Source organism: Stegodyphus dumicola, chromosome 4, assembly GCF_044657685.1.
Source record: "Stegodyphus dumicola isolate Sdum_Otavi_A_Nest chromosome 4, ASM4465768v1".
NCBI lineage: Eukaryota > Metazoa > Arthropoda > Arachnida > Araneae > Eresidae > Stegodyphus > Stegodyphus dumicola.
Window position 1 is genome coordinate 10531769 of NC_140771.1, and position 19553 is coordinate 10551321.

Genomic DNA, 19553 nt, shown 5'->3' on the forward strand with positions numbered 1-19553 from the left:
CTGGAATTTTTCCCTCCATAAGGAATTTTTTTCAATAAATTTGACTGCAAAAAAAAAAAAAAAAAAAAAAAAAGGAAAGTAGGACTTTTTTGTGATAAACCCATCAAATTAAAAATAAAATCACTTTAAAACTTCGCTATCTATTTCTCAACACCCAAAATTATTCAAAAGAGGCCTTCCGTGGGCGAATTAAATTTCATGGAACTGTTTCATATCCATAAAAATCTTTCACTTCTAGCTAATGATTCCACTTGTAATATCTATTTATCATTCCTTTTTAAGAAATTCTTCGTAAGTTGCTTTTCGTTCACTTTTAGTGTATGGATAGCTCCAAGAACTATGCTATCTATCATATATCATATGGCTAGAAAATTTTAGAATTTCTCTCTGTTGTTTTCATGTAGGCACATGTTCGTTTTTCGTCATTTTCACTCTCGCATCTGAGGAAGAAGGTTTGATTAAATTTTAATACAGAATAGCCAATTAATTCAATTCACAACGATTCCAGTTGCTTAGTATTAATTCCTTTATCTTTTAGCTGCATACTATTTGCAGTATATACGTGATAGGCTGCTTAGTTTGTGAACATTTAACACTTGTGTTTTAAAAATATAACTGGTTTTTAAAATATAATAAATATGTCATAGAACAAGGATATGAAACTGAGACCTTTGGAAAGCATAACGGTATCTCTCATAATATCCCATACGTAAGTGTGAATAGTAGCAGTATGCATGTTCAGAAATTTAAATGCTTTCATATAATTTTCGTCTGCTTACACTACTGTTGGATATACATATTATCCACAGATTAAATCTCTCATAATATCCCATACGTAAGTGTGAATAGTAGCAGTATGCATGTTCAGAGATTTAAATGCTTTCATATAATTTTCGTCTGCTTACACTACTGTTGGATATACATATTATCCATAGATTAACTATTTTAAATGTTTTTAGGTACTTGCACTTATATATGCTTTCTGAATTTAAATGATATTGCAAATTAATTCGCAGCATAAATTAAACTTTTATTTGCATAGAATTAAATTTTCATAGTTTAAAATTTTAATTAGCTTTGTATAATAGAGAATATTTGTTAAATTCAAATATATGTATAGATATATATTTGGTACGATAGATTGTAGTAAAAAGCGGAGATGCAGAGTTAGATGTAATAGCAGTACTATATACGAAATTTCAGCATTCTACGGCTAATTTTTTTTTTTTGAGTTATGCCAGATATACACATACATACATACAGACATATGTACATGAGGACGTACAAGCGTCACAAAAAAAATACATTCCGAAAACATTTTAAATCATTTAGAAATCGTTTCCGGAAATATTGTCCTTTATTCTGTGTACGTATAGACGTTATGAAAAAAAAAAAAAAAAAACCTCCAGATGGATTCGGGAATGGTTAAAATGTACATTTTCGTTGAAATATTATACCCGAAGTTTTTCTCGATTAGAATACTTCCTCTACTTCGTACAAGGAAATAAAAAAATGAAGTTTTAAATTTAATGTACACCTGAATATTTTTCTCTATAATATATAGCAACACGCTAAATATTCTTCAATCACAGCTACATATTTCTACTCGTCCACAAAATGCTTCTGCTGCACGATTCTCAAATATACATCTAGCATCTGTTTAGTTTTGATTTGACGAGATTCATTTAAATCTTACACCTTATTTGAAAAGGAATTAACAATAACTTAACTGTACATTTTCCTCTAACAATGCACAGTATTTCTCAGCCCGATTACCGTAACGGTAAAATTTCAAATTTTTGGAAAATGAGTTGTATACAGTAGCTTTTCCTTTCCTAGACTTTAATATTAAAATTAGCTATACAAGAATATCATATACACCTTTTAAGAGAAATGTCAGCCTGCTTCATTATCAGGATCAAAGTTAGGTACGTTTGCCATCTTTGGATTGAGTTGGAAATGTTAATCGAAACGAGGAATCCAACAACCATTTGTCAAAGATGGCGGAACTCTTTGTGAATGCCTAAGAAATGTTAATTCAAATTTTGCACTAGTTGAATACTCATGACAAAAACAGCTGCTATCTTTAAAAAGTTGAAAAATATTATTACTGTTAAAAAATAGGATGCTTATATCAATTTTGAGGCTTTCTCAAACGCAGAAATAGTAAATAAATAAAGCAGACATAAGTGAGTCATAAGTCTGTCATAAGTGTTATGGTATGCACAAATTAATACTTTATTTATTATTAAAGAAAATTACTCCGTATCCGGCCCAAATTTTCTGTGCAGTATTATAAATGATATGCTTCCTCCCTCAGTCCGAAATTCTAGGCTGATTTTTGATCCTGGTTTCCTGACTACAACTGGAAAGTTGAAGCAAGACTTTGCTGAGATTAGCCTACTTGAAGCACCCGGATCCGATGATAAGAGAGGATGCCGATTGGACAGGTAATATTTTTCTGGAATTCGGCCACCGAAGCGTAGCTGAAAAAAATAAATCATTTATTCTTCTCACCTTGTTAAGCAATACAATATAATAAATATACTAACAACTCTCTTAACTCTTTGAAGACCATAACACCCCAGACGGTCCTTTCATTCAAACGACCACAACCGCCCAAAGCGGCCAAAATTTCCATGTTGTTTTCTTCCCTCTTCTAAGGTATGCAGTAGCAGGTGCAGTTTCCCCAAATGTATTGTATCAATTTATTGCAGACAGCTTGTCCTAAAAGGATTTATTTGTGGTTTCTTATCTTTATTTATTAGTAAGTAGACAGGATGACATTTTGGAATCTTCACTCTTCTTTGTGCGGTAATGAATGGGGAGGAAAGGAAATTGCTGTGACTTTCGAAAACCTTTTCGGGTGGTTCGGTATTTTATTCACACAGGTTAGCGAAAGCTTCGGTTTTCAAGGAGTTAAAATATGCAGTGTTTAGAGAAATCAATAGGTTAAAAATAAAATTGTTTTGATTAATATTAAATTAAATTAAATTTTTGCCCGTTTTTGTGTAAGTACTACTATAGGTTCTCCATTAAAAATTACACTAGGCACTTATTACATTCCTTTCTTCAGTTAGCTTTCCTCAATTATGTTAATTTAAGATATTGCATTATGAGCAGCTTCTTATGTAAAAGATTGCGTTTTCTTTCTAGTACGATTACACGGAATTATTGCACATTACGTAGTGTAACTGGTAGCGCTGCTGGCTAAGTCGATCCGTGGTTTGAGTCTCATTAAGGGCATACCTATTTTGGTCCGAAAAACCTAATTTTTCTACAAGTTAGAGAATACTGTTACAAGCAATAGCTACGAATGACTTTATTTTGCAGATAGATGGTCTGAAACCTAATTAAAATTATTAACAATATCTGGTAAATGATTTTTTTTAACATTGTTACTGAAATTTATTGACCCAAATCACTTGACAAACAAGTCCATAAATATTTCTCCTTTTATGTCACTCGCGAATGCAGTATGTGGATCTTAAATTAAATCTTTCAACGTAAAATCGAGAAACAGTTTTCTTCTGTGATCTGTGAGCATGGTAAAGATGTGATTAAAATTTTCACAGCTCGTGGTTTAAGTCACGAAGAACTTTTCTTCTGCATTATGCGCCTACGCATCCCGATAATTTAATTTTCTAAGGGGCTGTAAGGAGTAAAAGTTTCCAAAAATACAAGATAAATAAAACATTTTCTCAACGATATCTACACTATCTTGTACTTCCATGTTAAATTGTCCTCCTCAGTCTGTCGTCAAGATTCAAAGATTAGTCATCAAAACTGGCAAATTCAATTCCAGAAATTTTTACCTGCAACATGCTTACTTTTAGATTTTTAATTATGAAGATGTCCACGTGACATCCTCAGTTCAATAATTTCTCTCTTCTAAAATGTTTACCAGCTTTGATTCATAGTCTTTTGGGAAAGAAAATGTGAATTTTTGTAATACTTATATTCTAATCCATGTGAAACCTATTAAAATTTGACGCTCATTTTACACTGCGTGGGTGATATTGTTCCTTCATTTTTTATGTTTTAACCCTTTCCGGCTCGCAACCTTTTAAAGCCGGAGCTTTGATTTAAAAAAAAAAAAAAAAAAGGTAGACAGTCTAATTAGGCCTAGAGGAGTACACAAGTCAAATTTTTTGAAGACAGCACTTATCGTTTTAATTCTATGGGTGCGCCCAAAGTGGCACACTGATTGAATAGAGCTCCAAAAAGAGTGCTGAAACGAGCATTGCTGTCAATGAACTGACCGATGAGATGCGGAGAAACAAAGAATACAGAACCTCAGTTGTCCTAGATTATCTGTGGGCTCGGTCTGGGCACACCTAAGGATCGTCGTTTTATTTTAGGCAAGATTTCAAGATAAAAATTTAAAACTAATATAGAGTAAGGAGATTAGCGTACAGCCAAAAAAATAACATAGAAATTTCTCTTCAAAAATTCCTTTTATACCCTAAAAAATCTGGAAGATTTCCTCGAAAAATGAGGGTCTTAAAAAACTTAACATAGCTAAAATATATGGACTGGTTTGTGTCGAGCTGCCATCTACTATAAATAAAGAAGGTTCAGAGTAACCTATAGTAACCTATAAATTCTTTTTCATCCAATTTTTCTGTGCGTACAGAAGGAAATTTTTAGGTGTGTCTAGATCGGACACACTGTGCCGCAAAGGGTTAAAATGTCGCTCTTTTTTAACTTTCTGTTAGTCGTGTTATAAAGATTTTGAATCGGAGTTGCGATATTTTGACCCAATCGAATTCGTAACGGCTTCTGAGAAAAAATGGCTTCTTCTCAGAATAGGACTAATGTTAATTTGCTACAATCAATTCAGATTTTTCTAAAATCTTGTATCAGGGAGAATTGAAGATCAACTCAGATATTTTTCAATTTTTATCTCAATGGAGAAATCAGACCTAATAAATCCTCTATAGATCAGGCTTTTCAATTTGAACTACCAATGTACAAAACATGTGCCGCATTCAGTGCTTATACACAAGTACACATGTCAGATGTACAAGTAATACAGTTGGAGTCTCTAAATAAACAAGTAACTAATTAGACCAAAAACCACGAAGGGTTTATTGTTTCTGAGGAAATACATGAAAGCATAACTATCGATTCTTTTTTCGGAGAAGTGGCGAAAAGCTTCTCTAAGGAACAATAGTCAAATGAACATTATGTATATACCTCTGCCTCTTAAGGTACTGAATAACACCATAGATTTATAAATACAAGAAAATGTGCCGCAAAAAATTTTCCAGTGGTAGTTTCTGAAGGTTTAGATTGGAAAATTCTAAATGACTAAACAAGGGTCTTAGGGATCGAGAAATTCACTGGAAATATTATAGAACAGATTCTGATTGTAAACGTTTTCAACGAATATGACTCTCAGGACGTAACCGCTGACTTTGATGTTAGAGAAATTCCGTACCATTCGTTCGCTCTCTTAAAAAGGCAAATCCATATGCGCTGTCATAAGAAACTTACGAAAGACACAAACCTTGAATCTATCAAAAGGTACTACTAGGAGAAGAAATTCCAGTAAAAACGGTAGAACGAAGAAATTCCAGTGAAACGTTAACGAAAAAAATAGGAAAAGTGATTAAGTACTTCAAGATTATGTATCATACAATGAAATATATATAGCTTTACTAATCTAATGAATTTATCTGTTTATATAAATCCTTTTAACCTTTCGGAGCACTACTCAGTACCACAAAAGTGAATGCTGTGGGCAGCGTAAGGCCTATTGTTATCATGAAGCTCGCTGTCTTATGTGTGCTCAAAAAATCACCGGACTAAAATTTGTAAAAATTCTAATGTGTACACTTGATGGCTCTTTTCATGTTTGTACTATATTTCGACTTCCTACGATTATACTTTTTAATTAAAATGATCCAATAGTTGCTAGATCAAAGCTTATTAGTTTAAAGGGGCTTTGTCCCTGAAGAACTATTGTTTTCGTTTCGCGATTTTGCCTCGAATCACTATAAATCTCCGTTTCACTTTTCAAACTGTTGCAACCAAATGTTAGAGTTCTGCATTATATTTTAAGAAATTAAATAATCAAAAATCTGCATAAATGTATGTATATTTCTCGCATTGTGATAAAACAACGGTACATAGAGCCATCGGATTTTGAATAATTTAGTAGGTTAACTTAGTAGAATTTGCTGCGAATATGGGCATGTGGAAGACCAAATTTGAAATTTGGAATTTGTTTTATTATCGATTTCATATTTTGTAAAACTTTAACGAATTTTTGAGTAACAAACTCAACGATCTGAAAGCGAGCAATGGCAAGAATCTACGGGAAACAAAACCTTTTTGTACCTCCAGCTTGCGGAACTGTGTATCGGGAATTCTAAAGATGGGCTTATTTTAAAATTATTTTGAGAAATTGCTATTGAACTGAAATTTATGGTTTAAGTTGAAAGAGCATGATGTTTAATAAATAAAGGTAACACACAAAACGTTAAAAAAAACGCCCCTTTGGACGTAAATCGGAAACCTTTCAGATTTTTATTTTTTTTATTTCTTGTTTTACCTAGAAGGAGATGCAGAAGGTGGTTGGTTAAATAAATATGTGAGTAACGACTGCAGCAAGGAGATGAAAATAAACTAATTAAGAAGATGTGCTTGAGCGACATCGAAAAGGTTTTTAATTACTTTCCCCCAATGCCTCATCAGTTCTCATCAGCCTTCATAAAAAGAAATGTATTTAATTTTTGCATTCAACGGTCTTCATTTATTTTATTTATGAATTTTTATGAATGATAATAAAAATTCTTAATTACATATTTCGATTTCAGAGAGGGAATTTTTTTTGGGGGAGGGGGATAGGACCTGGTAAATTTTTTGCATGTTGTGTGTACATTTATTAAAGAATTGGCTTAATTTATGTAATAAAATGATTATATTTTGCTGTAATGAGTGTAGATTTTATGGTATACCAAATATCACTCTTAAAAAAGGAAAGCAGTTTCTAAAGCAAATTTTTAAGTTAAGGAAAAAAGGAAATTAAAAAAAGACATTTTATTGAAACCTGCCTTAAGCACATAAATGCAATTACATAGTTACTCATTCATACATTAATAAAGAAGCACTTTCTGAATTTTTATTTCACTTTTGTCTAGAGCTAGAGAATTTTCTTTTAATTTATTTTATTTATTAAATTATATATTTATTAAATTATTATTTATTATTAAATTATTATTAAATTATTATTAAATTATTATTTATATTTATTAAATTATTAAATTATTATTTATTAAATTATTATTTATTAAATTATATATTTAAAAAATCATCTGTAATTATTTTGTTCAGATTATTCCATTTGAATATTCTCCTCAAGAAGAATTTTTTAATGCATATCGACAAGTGCGAAAACTGGACTTTTGAAACGAGGTATCTAAAATTGACGTGATACAGATTTGAAGTTAGGTCAACCTTTGCTGTATTCCTCCGTCCGGTTGTTGACTCAAAGCAATATCACGTTGTCATGAATACCTTTACTGGTTGGAGCTTCATATACTGTTGGGATGAAGATCTGACTTCCATCACATGTTGCAATAAACAGTTAAATATAGGTGAACATCAGAAGGTTACCAATATTTATTTTATAATAGAAGAAACTGCCGAATTAGGGCCTGTAAAAATAAGTGTTATTCCTTTAATGCATGTATCTTACTGTTCTTCATTTCCTGTAAGTTGCCATAGTGTTTTTTTTCGTTTTCATCAAATTAATTTTAAATGTCGTCAAAGCGCTTGCGATGCCAACTTTAACAAGAAAGCTCTTTAAAATTGTTTTAAGAGGTAGATATTTCCAAAAAGATAATACGAATTTCGAATTTCCTAAAGTAATTATTTTAATAATTCAAGTGTTCTCTCTTTAATAATTCAAGTGTATCAATAATACATACTGATCTTAAATAAAATGTTAATACGCTTTTTACATTTGAAACACACCAAAAATCATCTGAAGAAAACTAAATATAATATAATACTTACAAATTCCTTACACATTGGATCTCCTTTGGAATCCCTCCGTTTCCCGCCAAGAAATTCTGGTAAGACATCTTCGTCAATATATTTTAAAAGTAATTCAGCTGTGGATTCTGGAAAGTAATGTTTGGATAACAAGAAAACAATCCTCAATAACGGAATCTAACTGATCAAATTGCTTTATAAAATATGCAAGAGTGAAACATAAAACTCTCAGCACTAAATAAAAGTAGGGTTTCGAAAAATGCTTTAAAAATCTTAACTAACTGGAAACATGATCTCGCTAATTAAGTGAAACAAACTTTAGAAACTCTGTAACAAGGTTAACAAGGTTGTTATTTTTACAGAACAGGAAGTTATAAAAGAATCATCCGAAAAGTTCAATTAGACCGAGAATTAGCCGATTTAGTTTTAGCCGAAGATTCATCAATTCGGCGTAATATTGAAAAGCCAGAATGTTTAAGTTAAATCCTTATACTAATTTTTGTGACACAGCAGAGTATAGTTGCGAAGCTTTATAATTGCATTTGTGACCGTAAAACATTCATGAAAAGGTTCCCTTACACGCTCTAAAAGAATTCTCTTTCTACAGTATTTTTACTTCTTTTCCTTTTTACTGTTAGTGGTACTTTACGCTTTAGTTTGCAAGTCGAAGTGTCAGTTTAATTGGAATAAAATTAAATATTTCAAGTTGCGACATAAGTACAGTACTAAATTAGCAGAAATCAAGTTTATCTCTTAGAACAAAAATTCTCTCAACTGTTACTAGAATAATGTCTGGAAAAATGTGCACTACGGAAAAAAGAATAAAAAAAAAAAAAAAAAAAGTGGGACAGTTCTATATAAATCCGGTTCTACTGGGGCGATTAACCAAAGAAAGTCTATACATATTCTTTGGATTAAAGAAATTGAACTTGCGTTTTTCATATCTCGAAAGCGCGACTTAAGATATGAATTAAATTTATATAGGCATCAATTTTTGACACAAAATCGGACTTTTTCTGAAATGACATGCAAATGTTTTTCCATATTTCGATTCTACGACTCAAATTATGCCAGACTGCCAAGTTTTCGCACATTCTTCGATCCTGGTAAATCACTAGAAACCGATTTTGCTCTTTGCCATTTTGTCGCAGGTTCGTACTGGATAAAACCGAATCTCCCCACCAGTGATTAATTTTTCAGTAAAGAATTCTTCCTGTTTTCCATTTGCATAAAGTTGCAAATGAAAAATCATCAGCTTGTTGTTGTTTTTTGCTTGGGAATCAAGGAGTACATGCCAAACATTGCACATGTTATTCTGTTCTCAAAATATTCCGGAGAACATCTGATGTAACTCTTTCTATCGAAGTCGCCCAAAACGCCCGTCCGTTTAGATATTGGCAGATCACCCGAACTCCTGAATTATTTTCTACGTATCGCTTTCGTTAACCATTTTAGTGCATTGGTCATTACTTTTTTTTTTGGGTGCAACAATTTTTGGGTGCTGTTAAATGACATACCTATCATTCTTTTGAGCGACTAACTAACTAACTAAACTCTATATCCAAACCCGCGAACTAAATCACACTTTGGAGACTGATATAAAGCATCAGTCAGTGTCACCCTAAGATGACGATTTTACACTTCTGCTGGGCCCACGGATCCCACAACCCCGAGACACCAACAATTTTTAGGCTACCTCTTTCCCAGTCAGAACCACCGTCCCGGCCACAGACCGAGACCACGGTGGGGTGGGCATGAGAACTTGGAGGGATGACTGGCCATTCATTATGGCTACCTGCCAGCATTACACGGAATGCCCCTCTCCTTAGGCTTTACTTGGAATACCAAGGACAGCAGTGATCAGACTCTCAATGGTCCAGTTTGCTATTTGGCTACCAATACTCTGGTGGATGAGGACTCACACCTCCCAGCCCATGAAGAGGGAGTATAGATCCACCCCATGGACCATCGGCAACCGCCAAGTTCATAAATTTTATATCCCCGTGGCAGAGCCTGCCTAAGTACAGATCCTACTTCGCAGAGTACTCTACGTCGACTCCCGGGGGGGGGGGTTGAGCGACTAAAATAGTTCTGTTATTTGAATGCACCTTTCTTCTCCTTTGCTTAGCTTTACTGTTTAGCTACTGATGCCTGCCTCATGGGATAAAGGCACACAGTGGTGAAAGTGTATGAAGATCGGAAAAGAGAAGTGATCGCTTTACTTAAGTAGGTTATGGTTAGCGCTGTAGCATTCTACTTGGAATGTGAGTCTATTTCAACAAAAGTACACATTTAATGGCGTTTCAGATGTTTGTGTGAAGCAGATTTTCACCATTACCGATGCGAAAGAATTAGAGATGTTCGATGCGACGGTTTGGCATGAGAGATGATGCTTGGTTTTCAGAAGATTATGAATTAGCTGAACGTTTCTGTCGGACGCATCCTCAAACGACAGCTGTCGTTCGTTTAAACGTTTTAACAACTAAACCAGTCGTGCACGACTTAAGCAAGAAAGCATTTTTTTCAATGTCAGAAAAATGGCTATGGACTCAAATGCCACCATAGCCATTTTTCTGACAAAATAAAATCGAATAACTGCTTGTTCTTCCATTGCACACAATTGATTGACTGCATATCCATTTGTTGTTTACAATCTTTAGTTCAAACTGCCTACGGTAGTTACAGCGATGGAGTTGCTTATATGCCAGGTAGAAAAACCTGTCTCGAAACCTTTCAGACAGATGGTGTATGACATGGTGCATCAAAGAAGGAAAATTAAAGCATATCCTGTATAATACCATGAGATCAAAGAGGTTAAAACCATTCAGCTTGATAAGAAAACGCAGAGAAACTTGATTACTTCATTGACTTCATATGCATAATGTAAAAACATTTTTAGTATGTGTTTGAAATCGAATATTTCATATGATTTGTTTTATTGCGATATCAATGTCATGAACACAATGAACTGCAACAGAACTCATAATGTTCCGAAAGATACCAATATTTCTCATATAAACTATCACATTATGAGGGAGAAAAATAACTTACCGCTTGATACGATTTCTATCTTTTTAAGCATATCGTCCCTGATGATGGGTTTCAAAATATTATAAAATTTGTGGAAGACATAGGAAGCTGAAAGAAAGATTTAATATGTTGACAACATGATCTTCACACTGGTGTTTAACCGCAAACATAATAATAATAAATTATGACTGAATTCATTTTGCAAATTTATTTGCATACTGTGCTAATCAATCCTTATAAATGATGTATGCATCGGTCGTCGACAAGAGTATTGAGCACCATGCATTCCCCCCAATTTTGAGGGAAAGCAGCCGGAGGGGAAAGGAGCCGAGGATCTCCCACCCCTCTTAACCTGCCACTAACCTTTCGAGAGGACTTTCGGCACACGGTATATTTAGAGTGCCCCTATGCTGCAAAGACACGATACATTTACAAATATCCATGGCTAATTCAGAAGTGAAACAACAAAAATAAGCGTTATATTTTCAAATTTTCACAGGACTAGTTTCGATGGTTTTACCGAACCACCATCCTCAGCTGCAAAAACGCAAAAGGCAGCTGATGATGGTCGTTTTGCGCTTTTGCAGCTGAGGATGGTGGTTCGGTAAAACCATCGAAACTAGTCCTGTGAAAATTTGAATATATAACGCTGATTTTTGTTGTTTGAGATCTGAATTAGTATTTGTTCGGCTTGTTATTGTGTCTCAAATATCCATAGATTCGAACCCGGGACCTTTGTTACCGCAGTAGGCTTTCCTAACCACTATACTGCCTGAGCAGCCTGTCGATTTTGTAAATGACTTAAATGCTTGGTTTATCTTCTCTTCTAGGGAATTTATACAAATAATGGTTTCTGCTTATTACCTTAAAAGTATGTATAAAGTCTGATTTTGTAAGAACTAGAAGAGCTACAGCTTTAAGTTAAATAGTTGTGTAGTTGTTAATTAGTAGGAGGCTAAGATTTCATAACTAATTAAATTTGTAGTTGTTAATTAGTAGGAGACTAATATTTCATAACTAAACAGCCGTTTAAATAGCTTAAAACTATAATGTGCGCATTTCTGTAAATTTGTAGATTGTTACTTTAATTATATCTCTTTGGGATTCAAGAGAAGACATGGTAATAATGCAATTACCATGCAATTATCTGCAATTTAATTATATCCAGTTTCTAATGTCCGACCTTCTACAAATCACTGCATATTAATTTGTTATGATCATACATGTAGTTTGCATCACCGTTTCTCAAATCTCTGACCTGCTGCTATTAATCTCTAATCTCTAACTTGCTAGTATTTACTATATATAGTTTCTTATGCGCAGATGGCAACACAAATTATCTGGAACCATTTATTGTGCGGACGCAGTTAAGTATATTAAAGAGTAAAATTGATTTAGTACAGTTATATTTTTAAATTTTTTCTGTAGAATAAAATGTATTAAAGAATATATTTTAATCTACGGAAAGAGTATATTGTTAAGAATTTTGTATTTATTTAGCTATTTTTAGTAGAATTTGTAATTAAAATTGCAGATATGTATATTGTATATATGTAATTGAAATTGTAAGATAATGTAGAGCAATAATATTTGGTGGCAACAATTTAAAAGTGATACAGCCGTTTATCGTGATTCGACGCAAAATGCCGTTTTCTGAGCTAACGCCCATCTAGGCTGATAACTTCACAAAAATTGTTTATATATAAACAAAAATTCGTATCACGGTTTTTTAGCGTTTCAATTTATTTATTTGATATTACTGGAACCAACTTTATTAATGTTAGAGACATTGAAACTAGGGATATATCATACTGGAGATTAAATATCATATTCGCAATAAACTACTATATTTCTACTTTTAGTTTAACCATTATTTTATGGATTTTAAATAAAAGCTAATTTTACATAGACTTTCTTTTTAATTTTTTTTAAATTTTAAAACAGTCCTTAAGTATGCATAAAGGCCTAAATTAAATAATTTTTAGATGAATCTTCTTAATTATCAAAAATCAAACTTACCGTTAACGAATAACACGTTGCTCCAAATTTCTGGATAGTATTCTTGAAAAATGCTGGTGACATCCAAGGCTATTTCTAGAACTATAAAAAATATGTTAAAATAATAATAAAAACACTGCTACTAAATAACATTATAAGCTAATTATCCCGCCTTCTTAACATGTCTTCGTGGTGTAGTGCTCAGCACGCTCGGCGCATATTCGAGAGGTCCGTGCTTCGAGTCCTGGCGAGGGCATTGCGCATTTTTCAACTCTCCTGCTTTCAAAAAATAACCTAATGGCTCTATAGGGGCACCTGAACTAAAAGGGGTGGTGGATGATGATTCTCCACCACGAGGATTTGGCGAATGGGTCCCCTAATCCCCAGTCGCCCTTTAAAAGGGAAAGTATATAAGGTATTTCTCCAGCCTTCTTAGCATGGGGAATTGGTCAGCACGCTTTAAGAGGTCTGTGGTTCGAGTCCAGCAAGGGCATTGCTCATTTTCACTTATGTTGCTTCTAAAATAGCTGATGTCTCTACAACATATCAACAAGGAAGAGTAAAAACATAAAAGTAATATTATTTTATTTAAGCGTTATAATCGATAGAAATGTAATTTGTATTATTATTATTATTATTATCATTGAAAAATTTAAGGTTTCGAAAAATGAAAATGCAGGATCGCATGAAAATGTGAAACATAACCCTTTAAGTAGTAGATGAGTAAAGAGCCAATAAGAACCACGAATGAATTCTTAAAGCGCAAAGTAAAGTTTAACCCTATAAATTATTAACTTACAAAATCTGAATTGTTAATTATGATACGGCGATTCAATGCAACTGAAAAAAATGCAAGCTTCACAAATGTTTGTAAATATTTTATAAAGAAATAGAATAAAAATAACGCATTAAATATAGAGATGGTCTTTTGAAATTATATAAAGCCGTGTTAACAGAAGATTCGAAAACTTTACATTTTGTCTTCCAGCCTATGTATACTGATATAAATTTATATCAACTAACCTAAACTTGGCTAAGTATCGCAAAAATTCCCTGCGTGATGAGGAAATTTCGACTATGTATTTTAATTAAGCAAAAAAAGTATTATTTATCCCTATATTTTGAATTCTTATGGCAACTAAACCTAACAGTGTTTTTTTTTTTTTCATTCGCCGAAAATAAATAATATACAGAAACATAAAATTGTTTTGGTTTCTAATCGGCAAGTTTTATGAATTTCACACTAAATTTCTGTACGGCTATCGTGTTTCATGAAACATATTTTTACTACACATAAGCATTCAACTTTTGCACATAGAAAACAAATTTCAAATGTTGTGAAATTCTTCGTAAATCTCATCGTTGCCACTTTATTTAGCCAAATCATCAGCATTCTTTTCCACTGTTTTCAGATGGAATTAATATTTAAATTTACTTTTAAAGCCAATATACTACCATAGCGCTAGGAATACGAAAGTTTTGTTTTACCTTATTATGTAGAGTGATAAAAATTACCTTCAGTTATTAGATATTCATTATCTTTAAACATAACTGCATCGGCAAATTTCAATTTCCAGTATTCTTCAAATGGTGCAAATAGATAACAGAAATTCTTGAAATAAACTAAGAAAATTTAATGTGTAACTTTTATATTATTTTGAATGCATGAAAAACGTTATTTTTAATTTGAAAAAACTAATTTAAAGTGTTTTAAAGGAGGAATTTCTAAATGAATGTTTTCGCAGATCTTTGTAAAGATTTAAAAGTGATTTTTAAAAGGCTTATAAACAAAACCCTCAGTTGCTTTCCGATTACAGGATTCTGACCTTACTTGAAATAAATTTAATTTCTTCAAATTTTTTATAGAAGATTAGAGATTATGATGCTAAATTGTACTTAGGAATATGAATACTCACTACATTCACGGAGATGATCCTGAATTGAGAATCCAGTCAAGTCAAGAACATAGGTGATTTCCATTATCTCTTTTCCTCTCTGAAAATAGAAAAGAAAAATAATTTCGTTAGCCTATTTAAATTTCTAAATCCCAAATTCTGGTAATATTTCTACATTTTGAAATTCTGGCGTTTTTCTTGTTTATAAAACAAATAGAAAAAGCAAGCGGATACCTTCAAAATTCTTTTTGTTAGTATTTCAAGTCTGCTGTAGTTTTAAAAGGAAATATTCTGTACCATGATAGATATATAATGCTTTAAAGAAACATCCTTTGTATACTATAACAATAATACAATTTTTGATTAAAATTATCATTTGGATATGGAAATATTATAAGTCAAATGCATTATAAGTTATATCACTCACCTATATTATTAAAAAGTAATATAAGGAAGCAAACTGTTTAAAAATATGTGTCATGGTTTTCAATCATTTGTTTTGTTAAGCAACTGGAAGTAAAAAGTGTAGAAGTTTCAAGCCATCAGAAAGATAAAAACTTTATGCATTGCCAAAATGACTCTGTCCTGAGACCTGGCTATTTGCCAAGCCCCATCAATGATAAATTAAGGCTGTTATGTCTTACGAAGTGGCAACGCTGTGTAGTTGCATGGAGAATAAATACGTGACAGTGTAATGTAACGTGGTGTAATGATACAAAAGTTTTAAAAGCCTTCTCTATAGGTGAAGTGTGCTGAAGAAAAAAAATCTGATTTTCTTAATAATGTTCGGTAAAACTTTATACCAGAGGTTTCCAAACTTTTTGTCTCGTAGACCAATATAGGATCTGGTCTTCTTCGGGAGCATACAATTAGACCAGACTTCTAAAAGACCGCTAGTGACTTTCCATAATGTCTTATAAATACCAGAGTGTCAGGTAAAAGGTGTAAAGGAACCTTTTATTAATCCGAAATAAAGTTTAACAGACTGCACTAACTCGACCTTAAAGAAGCCAGACATTTGGCTTAACTCAAAATAATGAACTTAAAATTAATTAAGTATATCCTAATGGCTGCACACTTAATGAGGTTTACTTAATGCATAAAAGATTATTTTTAACTTTTTGAAGGTTTTGTCGTTATCTTCATACATAGCGCTAATTCGTTGTACCTTTGCATGGAGTTTGAACTTAGCTTATGCTACCAAAGAATACCAAATTTAATAACTTTTGCAAACTCGCCTGACGCAAGAAATACCCTGAAGATACCCTAAGGAGGACATGGTTAGGTGATGCATACATTAGTGCTGTTGAGAATATACGAAGTGCGGTTGGTGATAGAAATATTTTCATTTTATTTTATAGTAGTTTTCTCCAAATATAAACTGCCATTCTTAATGTCAGCTTTATAGATCTAATTTGCCTATCTTTCTATATTTTATTTTTCCATAACTGCTTATTATGCTTAATTAATTAAACTTATGCTTAATTAACTTATGCTTAATTAACTCATGCTTAATTAAACGTATGCTTAATTAACGACAATAGATTTCACGGGTTAAAAACAAAATAGGCAATATTTTTTTTAAATCAATTCCTAGTTAGGTCAACAAATATAAATTTTATTTTAGTCACTTTTTATTAACATTATTAAACTTTTTTTGTTTCTAATTTATAAACCTGATGGTGGTCTATAATTTCTCATTCTATCCATCTCTTGTAATGCTTCATTATTGCAAGGAACCTTTCCAGTGAGTTTCGAGCAGTCCAGTTCTTCAATTAATATTCCATCTAATGATTTCACACGGCTCAAGGCAACATATGCTTGACCCTGCTGCGAAGAGCTTTCGTCCTGGATATATTGCTGCATAATCTACAATGCTACCTTGCATCTTATGTACTGTTGTTATCCATGATAGTATTAATGATAGAATTCTTCGTTCAGCAGTTCAGTATAAGTCTTATAATATATTTAAAATTTGCAGTGCTACATTTTTACGGCTATCGAAATTGCATTTGATAGCTGTCAAAATGGTATTTTCGTTGAAATATGATACTCGAAGTTTTTCAGGATTGCAATACTTCCTTTTTCATCCAACTCTATTAAACTACAATTCTTTAATTCCATACATTTTAAAAATCTTTAGACCTCTGTCTTACTGTTGCCACTTATTTTTGTTAAATATTACAATGCCATTGATCTCACTCATGTAGTATTATTTATGAGTTATTATAAAATTAATTTTAACAGCACGTGAGAATTCCAAATAAACAGTCATTATTTGTAAGTCTTATAATATCTTCTCTACACACATAATAAAAGAAAGAGTCTGTCTCTCTGTGTGTGTGTGTTCTTTCTTTCGCGCTGCGCGTAAGCTAATAGACCCACGGCTACGAAATTTGGTACATAGGTGCATCTAGACAAGAGCCAGTGCACCTCAAAGCGATGTTTTTTAAAATTCGAATTAGAAGTTTTTTATTTTATATTTTGTGACGAAATCGCGTCATTTTGAGACATAATGGGCTATAGGAAAGCGAGATTTTACTCTACACACTCCATTTTCACATCGTCGTGAAACGTAGGCACTTAGTTATTTTAGGAACTTAAAGTAAATTTCGTGTTTCAATAAATCGATTCAATACGAATTTATTTAAGAAAGTGAGCTTAACACCTTTTCAACGGGTTTTTTTTTAAAGTTTATTTTTAAAAATGCACAGTTTATTTTTCTTTGATTTTTCGACACGTTAAACTTTCATCCTTGCGACTGCTTTTACAAAAAGAATTTTGGAAAAATGATAATATTTTGTATTTTTAAAAAATATTTTAAATGAAGCTTCCGAGTACACTTCTCACATCTTTAAAAATGTGATTTCGGCAACAATTTTCTTGTCTTATTGTTGTTGATAGATTTTTGATGAAATCGCATCATTTTGAATAGTTTCATTCTTTTAGAAATATGGGCTTGGCAACAATTTTTCATCGTATTTCTTATGTCACTGTTTTTAAGAGATTGGTTTATTTCATTGTCATTTTTATATATATGATATATTTTTATTGATTTTTTTTATAAAGTCGTTCTACAGAGTAAAATTCTGCGCGGAATTTTATGTTTTTTGAGTTTCTTTCATGTTATTTTTTGCTTATTTCACTGTCTGTAAGATATTAAAAAGTTTTGCATGATTTTTTCTCTTTAACGGAAAGTTGGTTAATTTTTTTAATTGGGATAATTAATATTTGCATTAAGAGATATAGATTATTTCATTGTGATTTTTTTTCTCTTGAAAATATAAGATAAAATATCATTAATTATACTTTGCTTTTCAGAATTTTTTGTTTTTTGTAATCTTTTATATTATTTATTGCTCATTTCTCTGTTTTTAAGATATTGAAAACTTTTGAGTGATTTTTTTAGGAAACGAAGTTCTTAACCTCCTTTATACCATTTGAGTTCTTAAGATTTTGCAAAGGGAAGTTGGTTAATTTATTTGTTAGGATAATTAATATTTGTATTAAGGAATATTGTTTATTTCATTGTAATTTTGTTATACGCAATAACTTTTTTTGATACTATTCGGTTTCGAGGGTCATAAAAAATCGCCAAACTATTGTTGATGCCAATGCTGCCAAAAATAATTGCGGCAACCCTAATAATTGCGGTAAGAAAGGAAGTATAATAGTAAATAACTATCTAAGATTGATGTTTTAATTAGATGAAAGGTTAATTTCATATAATACTTTTTTATTATTATAATTTATATGAAAAAGGCTAAACATGACTTAATGGAAGCATAAGAGTAAGTAACTATTTCAGATCATAATTTATATAAAAATTGCTAAACATAACTGAATGGATGTCTGCATCGCTATTTCGCTACAGACTTATCGCTAAATTTCATCTCGTTAGTTGTTCAAACGTAATTTTCTATAATGAATGATGCCTTTTCTTTGAAAATATTCAGAATCGGAATTCAGAAGTGCAGAATCGCTCACTTGTTTGTTTGCCGCTTTTTACAAGGGCACAAAACAATTGGATTTTTGTCAATTTTATTTTACTTTTTAAATGAAAATAGGTCGATGTGTACATAGATAAAGTCAAGGGGGTGCGCAGTGCCATTTTTGTGCAATTCTGGGATTTTTTTTTTAAGTGAAAATAGATCGATGTGCACATGGATACCGAGTATGTGCAATTCTTAAAATCGCGTCAAGCAGTGAGTGATTCTGCACTTTACCCAAAATTCTATTGCCGACTTTTCATCACGGGCAATTTCCAAATTGTTAAATCCATAGGATATCAAAAAAGGATTTAAAATCAAAAAAGGATTTAAAAATTAAACTAGTATTTCAATGGCGTCTTAAGAAAAATATAGAACTATACAAACTTAACACAATCTGAAACCAGCGCGTACGCTAGATTTGACGCGCTGTTAAATGGGCGCGTTTGCTAGATTTAGCGCTTTTGCGCATACATTTTAGCTGCAATTTTTTTACGGCCCTCAAAACAGAAGAGTACCCTTCTTTTTATGAAGTTATTCTGCATAGTAAAATTCTACGCAGTTTTTAAATTTAACGTTTGGTGTTCCCTTCAGCCATTTTCCGGTACATTTAAAAGCCAGACGAAGCTGCTAGTAT

General features: G+C 32.1%; 1 protein-coding gene across 2 annotated transcripts in view; it reads right to left on the minus strand.

Moving 5' to 3' along the window:
- Positions 1-19553, minus strand: part of LOC118186942 (SEC14-like protein 2) — a 68110-nt gene that overhangs the window by 10320 nt on the left and 38237 nt on the right. For both annotated transcript variants that reach the window (XM_035357121.2, XM_035357120.2), the window contains 5 exons: positions 14949-15027; positions 13054-13134; positions 11056-11142; positions 8026-8132; positions 2263-2486 (listed from right to left, as the gene is read on the minus strand). In XM_035357121.2, coding sequence (XP_035213012.1) covers positions 2263-2486; positions 8026-8132; positions 11056-11142; positions 13054-13134; positions 14949-15027 — 578 coding nt within the window. The remainder of the gene's footprint in view (positions 1-2262; positions 2487-8025; positions 8133-11055; positions 11143-13053; positions 13135-14948; positions 15028-19553) is intronic.